This window comes from Micropterus salmoides, unplaced genomic scaffold, assembly GCF_014851395.1.
Source record: "Micropterus salmoides isolate LMB-PRFRI ecotype aquatic unplaced genomic scaffold, ASM1485139v1 Ms_hic_scaffold_11, whole genome shotgun sequence".
In the NCBI taxonomy this organism is placed as follows: domain Eukaryota; kingdom Metazoa; phylum Chordata; class Actinopteri; order Centrarchiformes; family Centrarchidae; genus Micropterus; species Micropterus salmoides.
Window position 1 is genome coordinate 27,734,923 of NW_024040152.1, and position 22,167 is coordinate 27,757,089.

Sequence of the window (22,167 nt, forward strand, 5' to 3'; positions counted from 1 at the left end):
TTGCAGCAGTAATATTAATCCAGAAACTTCAGATATAATAGTGAAACTCTGACACAGACCATTTTGTTTCACAGTGAGTCCTTTCACTTTTGATACTTAGTAAGTTTTGCTGATAATATGGTTTTGAATGCAGGCTTTTTACTTGTAGTGGAGTATTTTCAGTGTGCTATTGCTACGTTTACCGATTATAAATACAGGTAAACATTGTTAACCTAGTCACAAAGTCTTGCTTGTCTAGTATACCTATAAGGATCATGCAATTAAGCGGGATCATGTAATTCTACATAGACTATTGTAATATTTCTTTCCTTGTACCTGTCATATTGTATACTACATTATAACTGTAATACAGTACATAACTACAGGTTGTAAAATATGAATCTAGAATTTTGCTGGATAACAGACTACTATTAAAAGATATTATTACATTTTGAGTATATAAACAGGTACATTTTGCAATATTCAGACTATTTATGGCATTCATCAGTAGTTAAAAAAGCTACAGCACACAGCTCTCTATTTTTTCCAGGTATTTTTCCTTCAGCTTGATATTCTAAAGGAGTCGACTCGGAAGACAAGTGAAACTACGTTGTTAATGTTTTTATATGTTTTTCCACACCCCTCCGTTTTGAGGGGGAGATTCCAGTTTTCAAAAATCACAGCATCATTTATACTCAAATGTCAGGGGGATAAACAAACAAAACCTTGTGTACACACACACACACTTGAATGTACACGCACACAGGCAGGAGCTTAATACTGGCCAACAGCTAGACTGATAGTCTGGCTGTGCAAGATGACAAACCTCTCAACAATAGTGTGATGGCTGTTATTATGGGAGAATTTATGGCCGGCTCTGACTAAAGCAGGACTTATCCATAGAGCTGTCCCCGACTAAGGATGTACACAGTCGAATCAGAATCGCCAGTCCTGTCTATAGTCGACTGATAGTCGAATCATATGTGTTTTTGTGCACGACGAATGGGGGCGGAGAAAACTGGTAGTTCTATGTAAAATTAGACGTTGAGCACCCCCATATCGCCAAAATGGCTTGATCCTTGTTTTGCTGCGAAGCTTTGACTGTGAGACTGGCAGTTGAATGCTCTGTCCATCGAAGTATCGAATCTTCGACTATTCGAGGTCAGCCCTACTTATCCTCTGCTGGATTTTGATTGAATTTGAAAGCCTTGCTATAAATAAGCTGTATTTTGGCCTAAATATCATTGTCAGTAGACAGTAGACTATGATTAACAGCACTGCTGAGGCATTTGCTGTGCAGAGTCCAGAAACCCCTCCTCTAAAGCAAAAACTTGACATGTGATTGCTGCCTGTGATGCTCAGTGTTTCAGCATTGAAAGGAACTAATTAAACACATCTCCTCACCTCCTTCTGTCTTCTGACTAAGACCAACTTTGTCAGTGTATCAAATGATCATCACCAGTCTGGAAACTTGAAACATTTCTCTGTCAGTTAGCCAGGGCTGACATCTGACTTGATACTTTTCTAGCATTGTGCAACGATTTTGAAACATTGCTTTAAAAGAGTAAAATAACTGAGGGACAACCATTGAAAAGGGCTTGGCTCCCTCTTCTGGATATCTACAACAGTCTCTAGCTGAAACCCCCTGATGCACAGTGAAGTTACTGTATGTTTTTCCTCTTTCTGGCCTGAATCTGTCCATTTTGTTCCAGCTCATTTACAGAATTTCAAACTGATGGTGAGGTTCAGCATTCCTTCCCTGACGCAGCATGTAATGAGAATGGCATAAAGGTCAAATCTGTAAAAGAGGGCAGAAATAAAGCTGTTCAGTCTGAGAGATGCCTCCAATGACCATAAAACATAGTGTCTGCTGAAAGAAGACAGCGCTCTGTAACGCCATGGGCACAAGGGATAGACTATGTGGTCAATGCTATTTGAGACGGGTGTGGGAAATGAGACACATTTTCCAAAGCTGTAATGACTCCCCAGGATGAACACTTTCAGGCTAGCAGCCCCTCTGATAGAAAGTGCCACCTAGTGGACAAATGGGTTATTGCTGACTGAAGGAGGACCAATAGCTGTGTTAGCACAGAGCTTGATCTATGATAAGATGACATTTAAAAAGGTATTGGAGTGCAGCTGAGATCCAAGAAAAAGTAGAAGTCAGCATTTGTAAGGAAAACCAATATAACAACCACAGCATTTAGTTTACACAAGACATTTTCTTTAACCTGAGGAATATGATTAGAAATACAAAGCGGCTTTCATAAGTGAATCACATCAACAGACCAAATCTTCCATTACATTTGTTTTAATGTATTATTATGAAAGCTGCCTGAGGAGTGAATGTGTCTATGGTGTAACTGTCAGTGGTACTATCATTGCATTTGTGTAGATGAAGATTTATACCTTTGAAGGGGCATCTTTTCTCTGATCCTGCCACCGTGCACACTGATAAGATGAGGAAGAATGGACAGTGGAGGGACTCTCATAATTCCCCATCCAGCATGTAATAAATCAGCTACATAGTGCTGCTGAAATACTTGGGGCTTTGCTCATTTACGCTGATCATTTCCCCAGTAAATCTCTAGTGCTTACGCCATAGTGTGGGGATAGTCTCTTTGTGGTGTCATCTCAGGATCAGATCATAGCCTCCCCATAATGAATAATTGAGGAGTAGTCTGCATTGATGGTTGCCGTTTAAGCACAGCTTAAAATCTCCAACACCGGAACACACACACTATGACAGTAGCGGTCAACATTTAGAAAATAACATACAGTTCACCAAATGTGTTCAGTTTAAATTACATAATTACCCAAAAAGGCATATGAAATTTTACCATTTTTAACAACTGTCTTTAAAATTGCTATGCCTAATGCCTGACGATGACCATGATGATCACATGCAAAATGTTTTTTTATCGTAGATTGCTGTACATTGTGCATTATGCAGACTAAATGTCCATTAAACCACAGGCAAACTTTCTTTTAAGCATTGCAACATAGCCACCTGACAAATGTGTTCAAAATGAAGGGGAACTCCACACATTTAATAAAATAGTTGTATATTCTTTTTACTGTCCATCGCGACTCCGACAATGTTAGGGGAGTGCAATGCTAAATATGTGTAGTACTGTTCCCACTTAAAAAAAACGAAAAAACATGATAATGATTTCTTCTTTATTTTTATTCAAACAGTAGCACAGCATTCAATCCACATTCAAACACGCATTCAAGTTTATATTACTGTATGCACGCACAGGAAATCACTGCATAATACAAGATTTTTTTTTTTTTCATTTTCGCAAACATCTGTGTCTATGAATTTAAAATCGAACACGTTTTTTTACTCACATTTCACAAGTGAAGCTATTTGTATTAGTATCAATATATCTGAGAATTTAGACTTTAATATAACATGAATTGATATGCTGCTGCGACAAATTGTTATTTTCTGTGGGAGGTGATGGAACCTACCGTAAATTCCCATATACTGTACAACACAATTATCACTAGGAGGCTGATGTTCTTTTATTGTATTTATTATTTAATATCTACAGAGCATCAACCAAAGACATACTTTGGTAACTTCAGGGATGCGCTTTTCAATAAAGTTGTGCTAATTCAAATAATGTTACCTCAATACACATAAGCATCATTCAGTGGGTAACATGATAATGGAAGTAGGCAGTTCTCTTCCCACAACCTAAACTACTTTGATGACTGTTATCCCACAACAGTTTTGTGGTGAAACATTTTTTATGGAAAATGGCCCCTTGTCATATTCCTTGTTTCGTACTCCATAAGGGTAGGTCAACCAGAGACATCAACAGTCAACCACAGTGTGGCAGGGTAGAGCGTCTGACGTCATATGCTGCAGAGCAGCCCTTGAGTACAGGTCTCATACATGCACTAAAGGATCTATACATTCTCCTGTCCAGCATCAGAAATTACCTCTGACCTCTATCCGTCCTCCTGCACTTACCCCAAAGCCATACTATGAACAGTAAATCCTCCCAGTTTGACAGCTGACTGACTGGGGAACTTTGTGTACACTGTGATTCAGCAAATAGTACTAGGATAGAGCGGAGACAAAAATCATGTACAACATGTAATAATAATGTGGAAATTTGGGTGTTAAAACACAATAAAAGTATCCAACGAAGGTTAAAATCAAGGGCAACTGGACTTGGTTGAAGCTTCCAGTATCTTCAACCAAGTCCAGTTGCCCTTGATTTTAACCTTCGTTGGATAACTATGACCTGGATGACTGAGAATCTTCATAGACACAATAAAAGTACCCAATTTTGCATTATTTATACTGTTTAAAGAGAGAAAGCAGGGATTTCTATTAAAATCATCAGCATAGGAACACTTTAATGATGGTTACATCTCTTGATGGGACCATCCCAACAGAGTCTCCTCATTCCTATTTACCACTTCCTAGTGTCACTGCTAGGTAATAAGAGCCGATAGTATTTATTTAATTGAAGCTGTCACTTAACACCAAGTCCTTACAAGCTCTCAATCTCATTTTTCAAGGCCTATTCCCACAGGTGATCACAAACTGTCTAAGCTGCTCTAATAGGTAGTTAGAAAGATACAATGGTGTGAAAAAGTGTTTGCCCCCTTCCTGATTACCTTTTTTTTTTTTTTGCATGTTTGTCACACTGAAATGTTTCAGAAATATTAGACAAAGATAACATACAGAAACACAAAATGCAGTTTTTAAATGAAGGTTTTTATTATGGGGGGTCCAAACCTACATGGCCTTGTGTGAAAAAAGTGATTGCCCCCTAAACCTAATAACTGCTTGGGCCACCCTTACCAGCAACAACTGTTATAACTGACAATGAGTCTTTTACAGGGCTGTGGAGGAATTTTGGCCCACTCATCTTGCAGAATTGTTGTAATTCAGCCACATTGGAGGGGTTTCGAACCTTAACCGCTTTTTTAAGGTCATGCCACAACATCTCGATCAGATTCAGGTCAAGACTTCATTTTGTTTTTCTTAAGCCATTCAGAGGTGGAGTTGCTGGTGTGTTTTGGATCGTTATCCTGCAGCAGGGTTAGGGTTCATGGTTCCATTTACCACAGCAAGTCTTCCAGGTCCTGAAGCAGCAAAACGGTCCCAGACCTTCACACTATCACCACCATGGTTCGAATTACGGGGGGATTGGGGGGAGTTTGACCCCCCTAATTAAGGCTTGGACCCCCCCAAAACAGGCAAAGTTCAGGAGGGTCTTTATTACCTGTCATTGTAAATATTACAATATATTTCCCATACTAATGCCTTATATTCAGGAATCTTGAAGTATGATTTCTGACACCCCTAAAATGGGTCGTACCATTTCCTACCCTTAGTTGAACATCTTGTCTGCCCGCATCACTTGCAGTGCAGCTGCTCCAGTCCAGTGCATCACATATAAATGGAGACGCTGCATGTTAATGTCAGTAGTTAGCTATCTAGCTGCTTTAAGAAACGTTTAGTCTAGTCTTATTATTTCATATTAAGTATTTTGTGAGTCTTTTTACAATAAGCATGATATTCCTTTTCACTCTGGAAATCAGGAGTTTTACCTGGTTAGGTAAATGTTAAAATCCAGGTTTGTTTTTTTAAATGTAGTCAGTAGTTTTTATATAGCCCCAAATCATAACAAAAGGCATTTCATTGCACTTGTTATAAAGAGCAGGTCTAGACAGTACTCTGTTTAATTTTATTTATTTCCCAATTCTCCAACAGTTTAGGACTACTTCTTTATTGAATGCAGATTAAATTTCATTCACAGTCAACTTGAGCAAGAGAAAAAAAAAAAAAGTTGCAATTTAAAACTTGAAATGATAAGAATTAGGAATTAGGTATTATAATGCAGACTGTATTTTATGATAGTGTCTTTGGCTCTGGTTCAACATAGTGTGGGTCTGGTTTGAGCGGTCACAATGGTCTGCTGTTGTGTGCCTGACTTTGTGGCAGTTTTGCTGTAGAATAGTGACCTCTTACTACAAAAGTTGTCGTGTGGTATGGGGCACCCATGAAGTGGTGTAATTAATTTGATTTATCATCTACAGAGTGCACACATTAGTTATATAAGCAAAGATCCCACAAGCATTGTAAGATTTTAGTTTACTGAAGCCCATGCCTGCGCTGTACTTGGTTTTCTTTTTGACCTGGAAAAAAAAAGTTGACCCCCTCAGTTGTCACTTTATAATTCGCACCCTGACCACCACCATATATTACTTTTGGTATGATGTTCCTTTTCTGAAATGCTGTGTTACTTTTACACCAGATGTAATGGGACACACACCTTCCAAAAGGTTCACCTTTTGTGTCGTTAGTCCACAGTATTTTCCCAATAATTTTGGGGAAAATGTTTTCTGGCAAAATTGAGACGAGTTCTTTTTGCTCAGCAGTGATTTTCGTCTGGGAACTAGAGCTGAAACGATTCATCGATTAAATCGATTACTAAAATGCATCGACACAAATTATTTGCATCAAGCCTCCGTTTAATCCATATAACTATATAACACACTGTTTCACACGGACATTTATTACTGTTGCACATCTCGCATACGCTGTGAACACGACGTGATTATTATGCCGTTGTTTGCAAAGTGGAGGAAGAGAGAGAAAATAGAGAGGGACATAGAAGAAAGTGTCCAAAGTATGGGATTATGTTTCGTGTGCGGGATCGCTCATTTTTTCGTTTCACATTTCACACGTGTTTTCTTGACAAAACGTGGCTTGGAGACCTGCATCGGGTGAGACAGCCGCTGTCAGCTCCTGTAGTGTGTGACCCCTGTCACCGATCAGTCACGTTATATAGCACTCGGGTGATGTTTGTGTTTGTAAAGCAGCTAGTTGTTGGTCTGTTGATGTTGTCGGTCTGATGTTATATATGACATATGACACACTATGAATTTCCGAAAGGACCAATAAATATCTATCAGCTATAAACGTGCACTGCTGATCCTGCAAAAGTACTTCTTAAACAACACATCGATGAATCGTTGAAATAATCTACAGAAGCTTCGAGTACTAAAATCATCGTTAGCTGCAGCCCTACTTGGAACTCTGGCATGCAGGCCATTTCTGTACAGTCTCTATCTTATGGTGGAGTCATGAACACAGACCTTAACTGAGGTTAGTGAAGCCTGCAGTTCTTTCAATGTTGTTGTAGTTTTTTTTGTGACCTCTGTGTGTTATCTTTCTATCTTGTTTGATGATCTGAAACATTTCAGTGTGACAAACAAGAAAAAAAATAAGTAATCAGGACGGGGACAAAAACTTTTTCACACCACCGTACATGGAATTTAAAGACTCATTTAAAGGTATGCAAACGTGAGAACAGTCGTGTACTTCAGATACTGCTGATTAGATGCAAAAAAGAATACCTGATCCATATAGCCAGAGATCGAGTTACAGTTACATGAAGTATTTTGATTTTTTTATACGAATAAATTTTGCTACTTTCTACCACTGTTTGACCTACAGTAACACAAAGGGGATTGAAGCTGTTGTGATTTCATCAAAGCAAATATTTACTGTTCTAAACAATGTCTGCCAGGTAGGTGCATCCTGGGAAAAAAATTAAAATGGACATCTTTTTACAACTACGATTTTTAGTTTTTCTGCAGTGACTGGTTTTGGTCACAGATAACAATATTACTGGGCTTTACAGGAATAGTGTGACATTGTAGGAAATATACGTATTCACTTTCCTGCCAAGAGTACCGAAACCAATTTATGATTCCCCTGGTGACAAAAGACTCTAGCAATTGCCCGGCCATAAAAATTGTCCAGCACAAAACTTCCTGTAAAACCACAAAATGACGTTTTTACATTTTGTTTTTGTATAGAATAAAAAAACAAGCTATAAAATGTGAGCAGGCTTCACAGTTGCTTCTAGGCGAATTTAGTTACCTTTTTCGGGCAAGCCAGACTAGGTGTTTCCCCCTGTTTCTAGTCTTTATGCTAAGCTAAGCTAACTGACTGGCTTTAGCGTTGACAAATATGAGAGTGATATCAATCTAGTCATCTTACTCTCTGCAAGAGAGCAAATATGTGCTTTTTGCACAGCAGTTACTTCTAACTTCTTAGTACATGGACTAAAAAGCATACACTATCAGTGCTTTAGGTCACTGTTGATGCAGTGTGTTCCTTGCATTTTCAAAATGTCAGCTAGAACAAAGAAAGAGAGCCCTGTTTTTACTTTGATGTCAATGCATTTAAGTATTTACCCCATAGAGGAGGATTTAATGCATCTAAGGAGGCAGCAAGTAAAATGCTGTCTCAGGCAAACAGCAGGTTATCACAAACAAGAACTGTGCATAGTCCACTTCTGATACCTCCCTAGTACATACTCATCTATATACAGTCAGGGATTCTGTAGCAGCCAGTTAGTCAGTCAGCAGAGCCCACAACAAAAGATCAGCCTCACCCGTCAGTGCTGACACAGCCCTGACCTGGCCTTCTGATGGGAGATAGGAAGAGCAGTACAGGATGTGGACGTAGGCCTATTGTAGGTGCTAAAGTTATCCAAACTTCCTCTTAGCACAGCATTTTGAAACAAACTTGATCAAAGACTTATTGTGCCAAAATTGGCACATAGGAGAATTAGCACGTCATTTCTGTACTACAACGATGAAGAAGTCATATAAATAAACATGTTTTAAGGCGTGTTTTACTATTTATCTCTATGACTGATGATGTCCATTATGTCCATCATTTCCCATATGTGGGGCTGCACTGCCTTTCTACACTTTCATGGCAATACCATTTTCGAAATTGCCTCAAACACATTTTTCGAATTTATGTAATGCAATTTCCTTTTTCATATCTGCCAACACTGATACGAATATATCTTTGATAAGTCAATATTGGTTGATAATATCAGCCTGCTGAGTTGGTCTCTTCTGTGTTACTGTGTTCTTCTGAGACACTGCATTGCAATGTGATGAAGTATTTTAATTTACTAGGTATAACAGCTATATCACTCAGAAGTAAATTCAGCTATCAAATGCTAGAATGTTATTATATAACAACTTGCATCATGAGGTGGTACTAACAATTAGATATAACAAGGAATGATTATGACTTGGTATTTCTAATAAATGTCTTTGATTGATTGTTGCCGTCCATTTTACACGAGGTCTTCACTGACTATGACCTGTGTAAATGTATCTAACACTTGGCCTCAAGCAATCAGCACATCACAGCAATGGCATGTTAACCCGTAGTGTAAATAAATAATGTGTTTCCAGCATCCCTACAGTTCAAATGGACAGGATCCCAGCCTATTGTTTTAGCAAAAAGAACCACACCTCACAGTTGGAAAACTACTGTCTCTTGCTACTTTCCTTGCCTTAGTGTATACACTGTTCAGATGGCAAAGCCCATTGTCAGTCCACAGGGGAAATACATACCTTTCATATGTATGTACAAAAATGTTCTATTAAGTTTCCTTTTTGCTCACAATATCACTTACTGTACAAGGTTAACTGTTCCTAAGTGACATTGCCTTTAAAGTTGCACTAGACAGGTCAAGGCAGCTTAAAATGCATAGTAGGGCTACAATGGAGAAAACCATCCTACCACACCAATAACCCAGCAGCGAGTGATCCTGTTCTCAACCCCTGCCACAATCAGATAAAGAGAATAAAGAAGTTCAGCACTTATACCTGTACCTTTACGCAAAGTCCACAAATCTAGGTACTTGTCGCTGCTATTTTAAAACACAGAAAAGCACATTTAAACCAAAATACACAAACTAGTACATATTTGTGACCTGGGAAATGTTAGTAGTCATCATCTCTACCAAATGATGTCATGTTGTCTGACAAGTTCAACCCAGAATGCAAACAAGGACATTCCCACAGAGGACAATGGCCCTGACGTGATTAGCAAATGGATTTTCAATTGCTTTTACAACAGTAAAAGAGTAAACATTAAGAGTAATGTTCTTTCTTCTCTGTTAATGAAGGCTGGTTTCCCGTACAGTTCTACACAACACCCACTGATACATGTGTGAATCAAGTTTCAACTAATTCATTTGTAAATTGTTTTTGCCACAATCAGTAGACATGTTCACAGGGGCAAAGTAAATCTGCTTTATCATCTATTTCCCTCTAAACAGGACAATAATTTACAAAATTAACATCATGCTGCATCGAAGAAAACTAGCGATTGACACTATAAACTCATAAGGGAAGTGTTTACTGTCAAGTAAATAATTAAAGTGAAAAGTAGGGTCATTTTCAGATAGACTTCAATACAATCTGCCTTCTTTTTGGAGCCGCCACATGCTAGCAATTAGAGAGAATTCAAGTTTCAGGCACTTCCTCATTCGCCTCATTTTCTACTTGTGACTGACCAGCATTAGCATGTTCCTGGATTGCTTGTGAGCTACAGTATGCATCCACCCCTTTGAATTGTCCTTACCAAGCCTCTAGCACTGCCTATTTCGCAAAGACACATTTGACTGTGCCACTTTCTGGTGACCACAAATGTGATGACACAGCCTACAAGTACACTAGCGCATAACTGCAGCATTGGGAAAACTTCGACCACAAGAGGTTACTTTTTTTTATGTTTGTGGTACCTGTACGCACTCTATCATGTGTAACACTGCAGTTGTCATAGTCATCCTACCTGCGATGCGAATTACAGCCCTCTCTGCTGGATCCAGGACATCCCCTGAGGCTGACTTGGAGCGTTTGACCCTCTGGTGTTTGGACAGGTTCCAGGGCAGGGTGTCTCCAGGACAGGGGGCACCGCTCTTCTCTGCATAGCTTTCCTCCACTGGGGGTCGATCCCTGCGTCTGTCTTTACGGGTCGCCATCACCCACCTTTAAGAGAAATTAAAAGACATGAGTTTGAGATTATCTGCGTGAAAGAAAATGCATGCGCAGACAGGGACAGAACACACACCATAACCACAAACCACAGAGAGGGCTTTGGGGTTATGTAGACCAACACAAGTTCAACACCAGACCACCTCAGAACTGACACCTACAGTATGATATGATCCAATTGTATATATTAGTGATGATCACTGATTTACTGATTACTTGCACACAGCAGACTGGTTTGCTACATTTGATTTCTTGTTGTATGCTATAAAGTTGTCTATAGAAAAGGCCAAACACATGCACCATAAAGGAAGAACACTAGAATGTAATGTACTGTGTTGGATCAACAAAAAAAGCCGCAAGATGTAGAGAAGGTGGACATGCTAATGTGCTGGTTAATATAAACCCCACCAGTGCAGATCATTGGGTGTCCAAGGCCTCTGAACAGACAGACTAACAACAACAAACAGATTAACATTTAACAACTTGCAGCCAAAATATCTAGACAAATATCAGGCTATTTATTAAACCACAGAGGCCTAAGTATAATAGCTGAGAACCAAGAGGTATAAGAGAGACACCCAAGTTTTACTAAAGCAGGCAGGGCCAACTGTTGTGGCTGCACTCCTTTAATTTTTAACTGCCATCAAAATGTATGACAAGATAAAACTCAAAATACTTAATGTTAGAATGCCATAAAATGCAAAATGCAGGGATGGACGCACAACATACTTTTCCAGATATGAAGAGCGGCATGTGGAGATGCATGCAGGGAGAGGCCACATGACCATGATAACATAATATATGGACCTTCACCTGTTCACATGCAAAACTGAAGACGTTATTTTGAACATCTATAGCTTATGTTTCTCTGCTTACATGGACTTTAGTCAGGGGATGCAAGGTGGGTAAAGTAACATTTCTACAAAGCATTCATGAAAATATTAAGTTAAATACGTACATGCTGTCGAATGAATTAGTACATGTAACAGCTGCTATACAGGCTAAACTTAATTCAAAATCAAAGAGATAACTGCGGGTTATGGTTTTGTTTATACTATTTACTCAGTCTCTGACCTTTGCCTTTAGGTTAAATATTTACCAGCAATGTGCAGCATCAGTTAAAAATAGTAACAGAACAGAATAGGGCAGCAGATGACTCGCAACCACAGATCCAGACTCCACAGCTCCAGAGCCAGAAACACCCGCAGAAAGTGAGTCAAGTTAGTAACATGCATTAATGGGATGAGGTCGCATACAGAGGGAGAGAAAAAAGAGAAAGGAGCTCAGTGCATCAAAACACATCAGCTACAGTAACAGTTTACATGATCAAGAAATGTTGCAGCTGTGAAAATAAGTGTGGCAACCAGGATTGAAACAGCCCATGGTAATACACACACCTTTGCAATACTGGCTTAGTGAAAGTACAGCCTGCACTGATGAACCTGAGCTCAGTGAACACAGAGTAGTTACATGAGTTATCAGCACTCATAACCACCGTCTGTATATCTGCCAAATAAACTGAAGGAGTGTTTTCTGAAAGGCTCTCTGAGGAGACAAATCCTGTCACCTCAGGATGCAATTACTTAACTGTCTGTTAGCATAAAGGATCCAAGAGAGCTCCAGAAGCATGCTTTAACTTAACAACAACAACAACAACTTGGAAAATACGTGTGTTATTGAATCTTTTGAGTAAAGAATTTCTGCTACCAATCTTATAACAGTGACACAGCCACTGTAAGAGATAACCTGCAGCGAGCCAATTACAGTAGGTGATAACTGTAAAATGCCCTAATGATGTTCATGTTATCATACTGTACATGTAAATGTTTTGGCAGTCCAGCCGACATTGGGCCATTATGTCATCACAAAACAGGCTACAGTAATTAGGTTCACAGATGGGCAGCAAATATTAGTTGAGTTATTTGTTTCTATGTCAACTAAATAAATATAGTTTGCACAATTTACTTTTGACACTTGTAGTGAACATTAAAAGACAAAAAATGGTCAAATTATATTAGGCAGCAGACAAAATACTCCTTTAAGGCACTTCATATTTCTAGAGAGACGTGTCAGTGGTAAATGATGGTAAACTTACAGTCATTGCACTTGTGATATCATCGTGTGATATTTGCGTCCTTACAGTTTCTGGGGTGACTATATCTCAGCCTTTACTTTGGAAATGTTGTCCTGTCAGCTCGCCTTATAGTTCTACTGCATTATAGACCTCAGTAATGACACAGAAATGAATTGCCAGTGCTGCAGGATTACAGTAAAAGCAGTCTAAAAACTGGCTCATAAATTTTGTAATGTGATAGTCTGAGATCTCATTACTGTAGGCCCTCACCTAGACCCCCATGTGATTAATTAATGTTGTTGACAGTATTAAACTGTTACTGTGTGTGTGTAATTGTTCTGTAATATAGGCCTACAGCTACATTATGATTAGAACAGGTTATATTCTAATCAGGATCTTGTATGCAGGGCTATGGTGCAATATGAATGATTTGGCTGGGCACCTTGAGGACTCCAGGAACCTGCAATTCCTAACTAGCCTAAGCCTTATGCACCTGCAATAAACTGTTCCCAAACGCACACTACAACGTAATGTTCACTCTCAGTGATGCAAGTTAAGTCTACACTTCTCTCCTGTCATTATAACCGACCACTTTTTCTTGAACTCTTCACCCAAAGCCATGCACACTCAGCACCAGTGAGAAGGTGTAGTACTGTCTTACCTTACTGCTGTGCCGGATCAGTGCGTAAAAGCCTGTCAAACGACAGCCTGTGTCCTGCAGGTTATCGCCAACCAAAACAAATAAAGTTCCTGAAAGCCCGTGTGTGTGACGCCGCATTGCATTAGTGCACCGGTAATGTTGAGATAGCCACTCCTTTTACGGGAGGCAGAGCTGGAGGCGGCTGGAGAGACGACCCGCCGTGCCGAATCCGCAGTCATCTGTGATGTTTCCCTAGCCCTGCTCTCTCTTCTTTCTCGTCCAGCATCCCTCCTCGGGCGACACCTCTAAATTTAAAGGTCGGTGATCATTCGTGCATTCGTTAACTGACACTGCTGCTTCTATAACCTTCACATCTGCGGAGAAAACAGGAAGCAGGCCTTCCTTGCTGGGACGCTCAATCCACACAGTAGACCTGCCGTGGAGCCGCCGTAGCGATCGAGAGCAATTAACGGCTTTTCTCGACAAGGAGGGTCTCGTGCTGCGGTGAAAAGCTGCATGACTCACTGTTCGATTAGTTTGCCTGGCTGGTGTTGTGTCTGCAGGCTATTGCGGACAACGCAGCTCTCAGCGGGGGGAGAAGAGAACATGAAGGTTTGAAGCTGTTGTGATGTTTGGATTAGACTAGCCTAGTAAAAACAGGGGTGTTTAATTAAATACCCACGTGTTAACGGGTATCACGTGACGCATGTCCTACATAAAAAAAAAAAAATCAAGCGCAGTGTGACCTCATGCTGGAACCCGGTCACAGTCACGGTTCACCATTAATGTACATTGGCCCAACATTAGTTAAGTTAAGTGCAACCAATATACTCAATGTGTGAATCTTTAAGCAATAAAAAAAAAAATGCTAAATGTGAGATTATATAGTCATGATCTCCCTAGGGAGCCACCACATGGCCTGCATGCACAATGAACAGCCCTGAGTCAGCACTGCTTTATGCTGTGCTGGGTAATGTTTATGCCAGGGCTGCCCAGTCAGAATCCTAATTAACTATTCTATGGGCAAAAAATACAGAAATAGCTTCATAAGGGTCTACCACTTTTGAACAACTTCAAAGTGGTTGGAAAATGTCAAAGTGTAGCCTAAAATTAATTATATCAGCGGTTCCCAAAATTGTTTTGGCTTTTTCATGTGAATGCTTGAGCATCATCAGGCCTCCACAAACCCTTCAAAAACCAACCAGAGAAGGAATGAGATTATCATGGTGCGGGTATAAAATAACCATTCACTGATCATATCCATGTTACAGGGTTAATCATTTATTGATTTCTGTACTGTAGAAGCAAAGAACTGTGAATCTTACTGCTTATAGTGTCATAACCACTTGACATGCTCAGCTCATATGTATATTATAATGCCACACTGCAGTACAAGGCCCACTAGTGGAGCCTAATGGGAAAAGAGGGGAAGGTAATTTCAGCTCAGTGAAACAAATTTTTGATATTTTTACACAAAGCCTAACTGCAGATATCCCAAATGCTTTCATTGAAAAATCTGTCTGTTATCTAAAAGTACATTAATGTGCTAAACTCTTACATTACTGCAGTATTTCAACTCAAGACATCATTTCAATTGGGGGTGAGAAATGGAACGACAATATTTCATGTCACTGTTGGTGGGGACAATAAAACATTTCTCATGAAGTCGCTGAGGGTCTGAAAAACGTGTAGGCAGCGGACCACACCACTGTCAGGCATATGAGTGGGAGGCTACAATATTTCAAAACTTTCAAAACACATCTCGACTCGCAGTAGAGAACAAGAGCTGTTAACACTCTGTGTACCAAATACATTGACTAGACTTTGACGGACAACAGTGGTTAGCCGATATTTAATTGTTTTGATCAAAATGATTGCTGGAGACAATTCAGTAGTCGCATGATATTGGTAGAGACATGTCCCTACCCTCCCTACGAACATAGACAGCTTTTATTCTCTAAACAAGCTAAAACTATCTACACCTCAACCTGCTACAATATGCTGTTTACACATGACGCATCAGTAACAATCTAATAATCTCATGTGTAATAATAATAAGTAACATGGTCCACTTATTAAAAGTACATCTACTTTTACTTTAAGTACCTTTGCTGATAATACTTCTGAGTTTGAATGCATAGCTTTTACTTGTAAGGAAGTATTTTTACACCATTGTATTGGATGTTTACTTGAGTGAAGGATCTGAATGTTTCTTCTGCCCTTGCTGTTATCAAGACAAGTTGTCAGTATACCAGCACACCTCATTTTGTTAAGGAGACCTCAGTTATCATGTCCGTGACAAATGTCTCACTATTCCCTCACAGCCAGATGCGATTACGCCAGTGCAGTAAACATGTACCAGACATTCAGTGACCTGGAAAGGTCATGGCTCCAATGGCCTTGAATGACACACAAGTGAAGGGATAAAAATTTAATGTGCACAATCAACTGTCTGCATACTTTAAAACTCCATAGCCGATTTCAACATGGTGTCTTTATTTGACAACATATTTAATGTAACCAGACAGCACAGGTTCATTGAGGCCATGCACAGAAGCAGCTTTTTACATTGTGGGCATAAAGGAGAGGTTTGAATTAACAGAAGTGATACAGATACATAGATTATGATAATAATCTGAGGATTAGGGCAGACATTGTGGCACTAAACACGTGTACTTGAGTTAATTCCAGTCTGTTTCAAAAGGTGTCCTCACAGCGCTCAGGGTCAACAAAAACCTCTTGCTATAGTTCTCATCTCAAATACTCAAGAGCTAAATGCACCTGAGACGTTTCCATTGTTATACAAAGACTCTAACCTTTTTTGGCAAGCTGGATTTGGTGTGGTGCCCGTGTAATAGTTATTATGAATGGAATAATGGCCTACCTTCTAATGCAGCACCAGCACTTAACATTGTCTGCTGTCTGGTTGTATTAGTATAAATGTAGCAAGCCGACACCTGTCACAAGCTGACTGGCATCAAGGCTAAATTTCTTGGTAACTACAGATGCAGAAATGACCACATTAAAAATAATCTTTTTTAACAATCTCACTCATGTATGAAATATTAAAAAGATCTAAGAGAAAGGTATGTAACACAGGGCATAGCATATTCACTACTATACTAATATACATACTCATACTCTAATTTAGGGAATTGTGTCATTATCATACTTACACTTACTGTACTTTTATTTTTTTTATTTCACCATTTAACTACTTCCAAGTTTAAGTGGGATATTTCTCACAATATAATATTTACACTTTCGATTACCGCCCACAATGCAACTCTTCCCAATCTACAGTGTAATATTTTTGTACTAACAGTGTAGCAGTACAGTACATACTGATACAGACATGTAGGTATCCCAGGGAACAAGATGTGAAGTAAGGTAATAAGGTGGTAACAATTTGAGAACTTATACTTAGATATTTATACTATTATACTAAGTATTTTATTACTTCTGGCTAACTATTCAGTTATTATGGGGTACAGTATGACCTTGTGAGCATCAAAGCTAGATGTTGTGGGGAAGATAGGGAGCACTTTCTAAATCTGCTGTGATTTTTTCAAAATTACCATACTTACCCAAACTGGAGAGGTACAAATGATAACAATATGAGGATATTGTACTCACTCCACCAACAAACGCCGATGCAAATCTGTGACCTGTGTGTCACACCAGAATGAGTACCCAGCAGTTAAAAATACTTACAGTATAAGGTATTTTTAAATTCTTATTCCCACTTGTACCTACATGTATGTATTGGTACATACTGAACTGGTACACAGTTAGTACAAAACGTTACACTGTAAAGTGGGAATAATTAAGCTGTACATTGGGGGCCATAATCAAAAACATTACCCATATTTCTTTATCTTAGCATAATATTTGCTTTAATATTATTTTCATCAAAACATTAATTTTAATGAGACACAGCTGATATTTTTTATGTTTTATAAAGAAACATTATGGACACTTTTGAAAGTTGGAGAAACTAGCAAGAGACAGCTAGATTTTGGCAAGTAGATCAGACAATCATTTCATTTGGACCCAATGAAATCATTGGCTTTGCTTATTAGAGTCCTGCCACAGTCACAAATATCTGATTTTTTTTTTTTTCATTTTTCTTTTATAGAATTTGATTTATTGATTTTTGTCAGGATCAATAAGGATAATTCTTCTGAAATAAATTGCTTACCCTCTAGCCTGAAACATTGGTAATGTCTTCTGTTATATCTCTGTCTCTCTATGATCCATTAACATTGAACATTGTTTGGTGTCTCCTAGCTACTTTTTTTTTCATTGTTCTCAGTTTTGAAGTCTTTAGCTGGACTGTAACTTTCAGGTCTTGCTAAAACAACAATAGAACTAAATGTCTCTATGGAGTTTTGCCTTCCACTTGTTTACTGTTTGTGTCTCTGCATTGATCAGTTCTGCATTTACTGTTCTGTGCATGTGTTGGGCAAAAGTTGGCCAGCATAGCATTTAGTGCCAACTTTCAGAGACAAAGGCTTACGATAAAATACACGTGCTTTTTTTGCAACACATCCTTAAAAAAACGTCTAGGAAAAAATTTAACTAATAAAACTAGTAATAACAACAACAGCAATAAAAATATGAATATATAACATAAGAAAAAACTATTCTGTACTCAATCAAAAAACATGCCTAACAATTCATCATCCCTTCCAGATGTGGCTACATCTATACAAAAAGAAAATATACACAAATATACCCACAATTTTGCCTCTCTAGATTTCGAGTTCCTTTCTCTTCTTCTACAGAAGAGATTTAAAAGTGCTGAATCATCAAACACTTAAGTGCTGAACAAGGAATGCTGGGATAGGTGCCAACTGAAGTCAGACCAGACGAGGTTGAGTCCCCTGACCTGACTCCCGCCACCCCATTCAAACAACAAGCTTTATGAATACCTAGACTTATTTATTGTTGCTCACTGTGGAAGATTTGGAAGGCTTCTGCGTCATGTGGGCACATACTGAGTAGGCTGGAGGGAAGAAAAGAGACCGCATCAGTCGACTTCAGTTATGCTGACATTGTCTATGTTTCCATTGCAGACACACACCAAAGCACACATTCACCTGCAGCAGCCAGGCATTATTACAAGACCAACATTGCCCTCCAGTGGAATTATAAAAGAAATTTCCTTAAATTTGATTGAAAGTGGGATTGAGTTCAGGGCAGGTCATGGATTATTTGACCAATTTCTCATGAGTACAGTCTTATTATACCCATTGGAAGAAACTTTGTTTTATCCACAAAGCCTCAGACATAACATTCGCCACATCAATAAAGATCATCATATTCCTCAAGCACTTAACATTCTCCAGGCATCTACTTCCTTACCCAATGGAAATACCACCTTAGCCACTGTAAGCATTTTTTTGTTTAAAGCATCATAAGAGTCTTATTTTTTTTTATCTGTTGTGTGATGAAAGGTGCATATTTTCAGAGAGCGGTCACGCCAATAAAGCCATAAAGTAATGACGGAAACCTGTAACGCAAGGGCAAGCATTATGTTCAGTCTATATGACTTACATAAACAATAAATGGAAAGACTGAACGCTTCTCTGCAATGAGTCACTTTTTTGAGCAGACTGCATCATGGGAGTGTTTGTGCAGGCAATAAGCGGGCAGCAGAGCGCTTTGAGATATGCTTGCTGCAATGTATGACTGTGTATCAGCAATGTATATATAACAAAGTGTATATATAATGGGATTATTACTAACCACCAAACACACTCGCACACACATACAGTCGCACCGCACAGGCATGCAGGCTGCAGTTCTGGCCATACACACACACAAGCATGCACAATCCACACACATGGCAGTATACCCATGAATACATACACACACACAAGTAGAGTGAGAAACCACATATACACACAGGAGCACTCACTCACCATAAACCACATTTATAGACACACGCACACTCCTGCAGTGCATACCTCCCCACCATTGGTCCAGACCCAGACACCGCATGCCAGTGCACCTCACTCCCTGAACCGCAGGCCGCAGGAGTAGAAGAAGAAACAGATGGGTACCAGCTGTTTGGATCAGAGCCCCGGGTACACAGCTACTGTATTGCAACCCACACACATGCATGCATGAACATGGATTCATTCAGGTTGTTTAACTGTGCCCTTGCCTATACTGCTTCTAATATTTACTCACACAGTATTTACAGGTATTGTACATTTAGTGGTGATCTGTTAAATAACTGTAGATGTGAGGTCAGATTTACTGATGTTAAAATGCCACACAGAACAACTTTAAAGAGGAGATACAGTGCTGTCTGTAAATGTCTGGACAGTGACATTGTTTTAACACACTATTTATAAAGGAAAAAGAGGTTGAATATATAGAGAAGAAAATATATAAAACAAGCAGAAATAATATGTAATCCACAACGTAAAAGTTATAAAGTCATGTTTAACATGCTTTTGTGCGCTGATCTGGCTTCTCTTGGACTCACACATTGGATTTGAAATAAACAAATAACTATGAGGTTTAAGTGTTGATTTTGAATGTGTTCACATCCATATTAAACAGTGTAGGAATGAAACAAGGCAACCAGATTATTTTTAGGCCAAAATTTAGAATGCTCTAAACTGGCCAAACCAGTCACCCAACTGAACATGTGTTTCACTTGGTGAAAAAAAGACAAGCAAAAAGTAATAATTGCTGCACTACAGGCCGAGGTCAACACAGTCGCTGACAACCCCACAGATAATGATCACATGACTCTGCAGATCCCTCAGCTTTATGGAGAGTTTTAACATCTTTCAGCTCATTGTTTTGGTTTTCATCTTAGTCATTGTTTCATTTCAGATCCAACGCACTACTTTGCGTCTCTGTACTACTACTTACTCTATGTTGTATATATAGGGTGTAACACAGCAGGTGTATATTTTTAAATAGTCTCACTTTGGAGCTGTACATGTAGACAATTAGAGTAAACAAAATAAGGATATGAAATGAATTTATCTTTAGCAGTTTCTCAACAACTGTGACCACTGTTCCCTAAACAGGCGTCAAGTTAACTGTCCACAATGAGGGCGGTGGATGCTATTGATCTTTCAGGATTCTCTGTCTTTCTTTGTGTTTCCTCCCTGAACCCAGCAATTTCTGATCCAACCTCAACTATCAACTTTCTTCCTATGAGTCAACCGAGGTGGTGACTCCTTTAGCTCATTACAACATGACTTATTGAAACCAAAACTCTCCCCCTAATGCCTGCAAGGCACGTTTCCTCTGTCTGAATACCATTAGTTCCAGCCAGTGGTTGTTCCCTCTTATTACATTCACTTTGAACACAATCTGTCTCATTAAATAAAAATTCAGCATTGTGTGAAGTACTGTAAAGTTAGGGCTTAAATCATCAGTATGCTTGAGACTGCTGTGACAGTGCTGCCACTACAAACGTGACATTAAACATCACAGAACGCCATCTGCACAGCTTACAGGAATCCCGGAGCAACACTCGATATATACCAGCTATTGAACACTGTGCAGGAAAAAAATGACAAATGGAAACGGTATAGTGTGTTTGGTTGACCACGGTCGTCCTGTGATTTCCAGCTTCAGCGCTGATGTGGTCTGGCCAGTGTGGGTTTAGAGGGCAGACCGGAGCAACAGTAGGCTGGTTCGGGATCTTATTCCCTCTCAAAGCCAACAGGATGTCTTTAATGAACCACAGTGTGTTTGAACTGTCGCATCTCACCATACAGCAGTCCAGCCCTCATCGCTGGCGTGCACAACATGAAAAGGAAGACGCAGCGGAATAAGAAGCATGCTAAAACTGAAGATGTATCAAATCCGGGAATTCTCTGAGACAAAGACCACAAATCAAACGTTGGACATAATAGAGGGGAACGTCTTTGGGTAACGTGTTGTAGAGGTTTCAAGTGACTGGGGCAGCCCTGTTCGTGTTGTGCCCAGTGTTTTTGAGTTCCCTGCCACAAATGTCTCTATGTCAGGATTGCAGCCAATCTTTTAGTGAAGACTGCAGTTGCTTGTTGATTTATTCCTGAGGGTTTTAGTGAAACACTGTTGTTTACCACAGGTCCCACTGTACTGGGACTGACCTTGCTTGATTTCTAGTTGCTGGTGAGCAAGTTTACCTGTTGCGTCCACAAGATGGTGGTGCTGGCGCGTCATGTAGCTGACCGAGCTGCAGTGCCAGTTATTGTGGCAGCAACAAGAAGAAAACAAGCTCACATCATTATCATGATATCTGCAAACTGTGGTGATGGTTCAGTAACTGTGAGTGTTGATATGCTGCATATTGTTTCAATTACTCCAAACTTTTGCTGCAGACCATGCCATAGAAAAATGCTGAAAATAATCCATGTTTGATCTTGTGGGCTCTTGTGAAACTGGAAATGAATGGTGATTAACTATAATGATGATCATCATGGTGAAAGGTTTTGTGCCACAGGTTATTTGACTGTGTGAGCCAGTCTACATAAAATAGGCTTAAAAAGGAAAGCCCTTCAAAACTATTACCATTTGTTAAGAACATTGCACGAGGATCTAAAGAGTCACATTCTACTTGATGAAACAAGATAAAGTGAGCAAATACACTTATTTTACTATC

General features: G+C 39.3%; 1 protein-coding gene across 2 annotated transcripts in view; it reads right to left on the minus strand.

The window, feature by feature from the left end:
• plecb (plectin b) overlaps positions 1-14,173 on the minus strand; it is a 145,121-nt gene extending 130,948 nt beyond the window's left edge. For both annotated transcript variants that reach the window (XM_038712073.1, XM_038712072.1), the window contains exons 1-2: positions 13,566-14,173; positions 10,628-10,824 (exon numbers count right to left, since the gene is read on the minus strand). In XM_038712073.1, the coding sequence (XP_038568001.1) occupies positions 10,628-10,817 (190 nt within the window). In that variant the 5' untranslated portion in view covers positions 10,818-10,824; positions 13,566-14,173. The remainder of the gene's footprint in view (positions 1-10,627; positions 10,825-13,565) is intronic.
• Between the last annotated feature and the right edge of the window lie 7,994 nt (positions 14,174-22,167).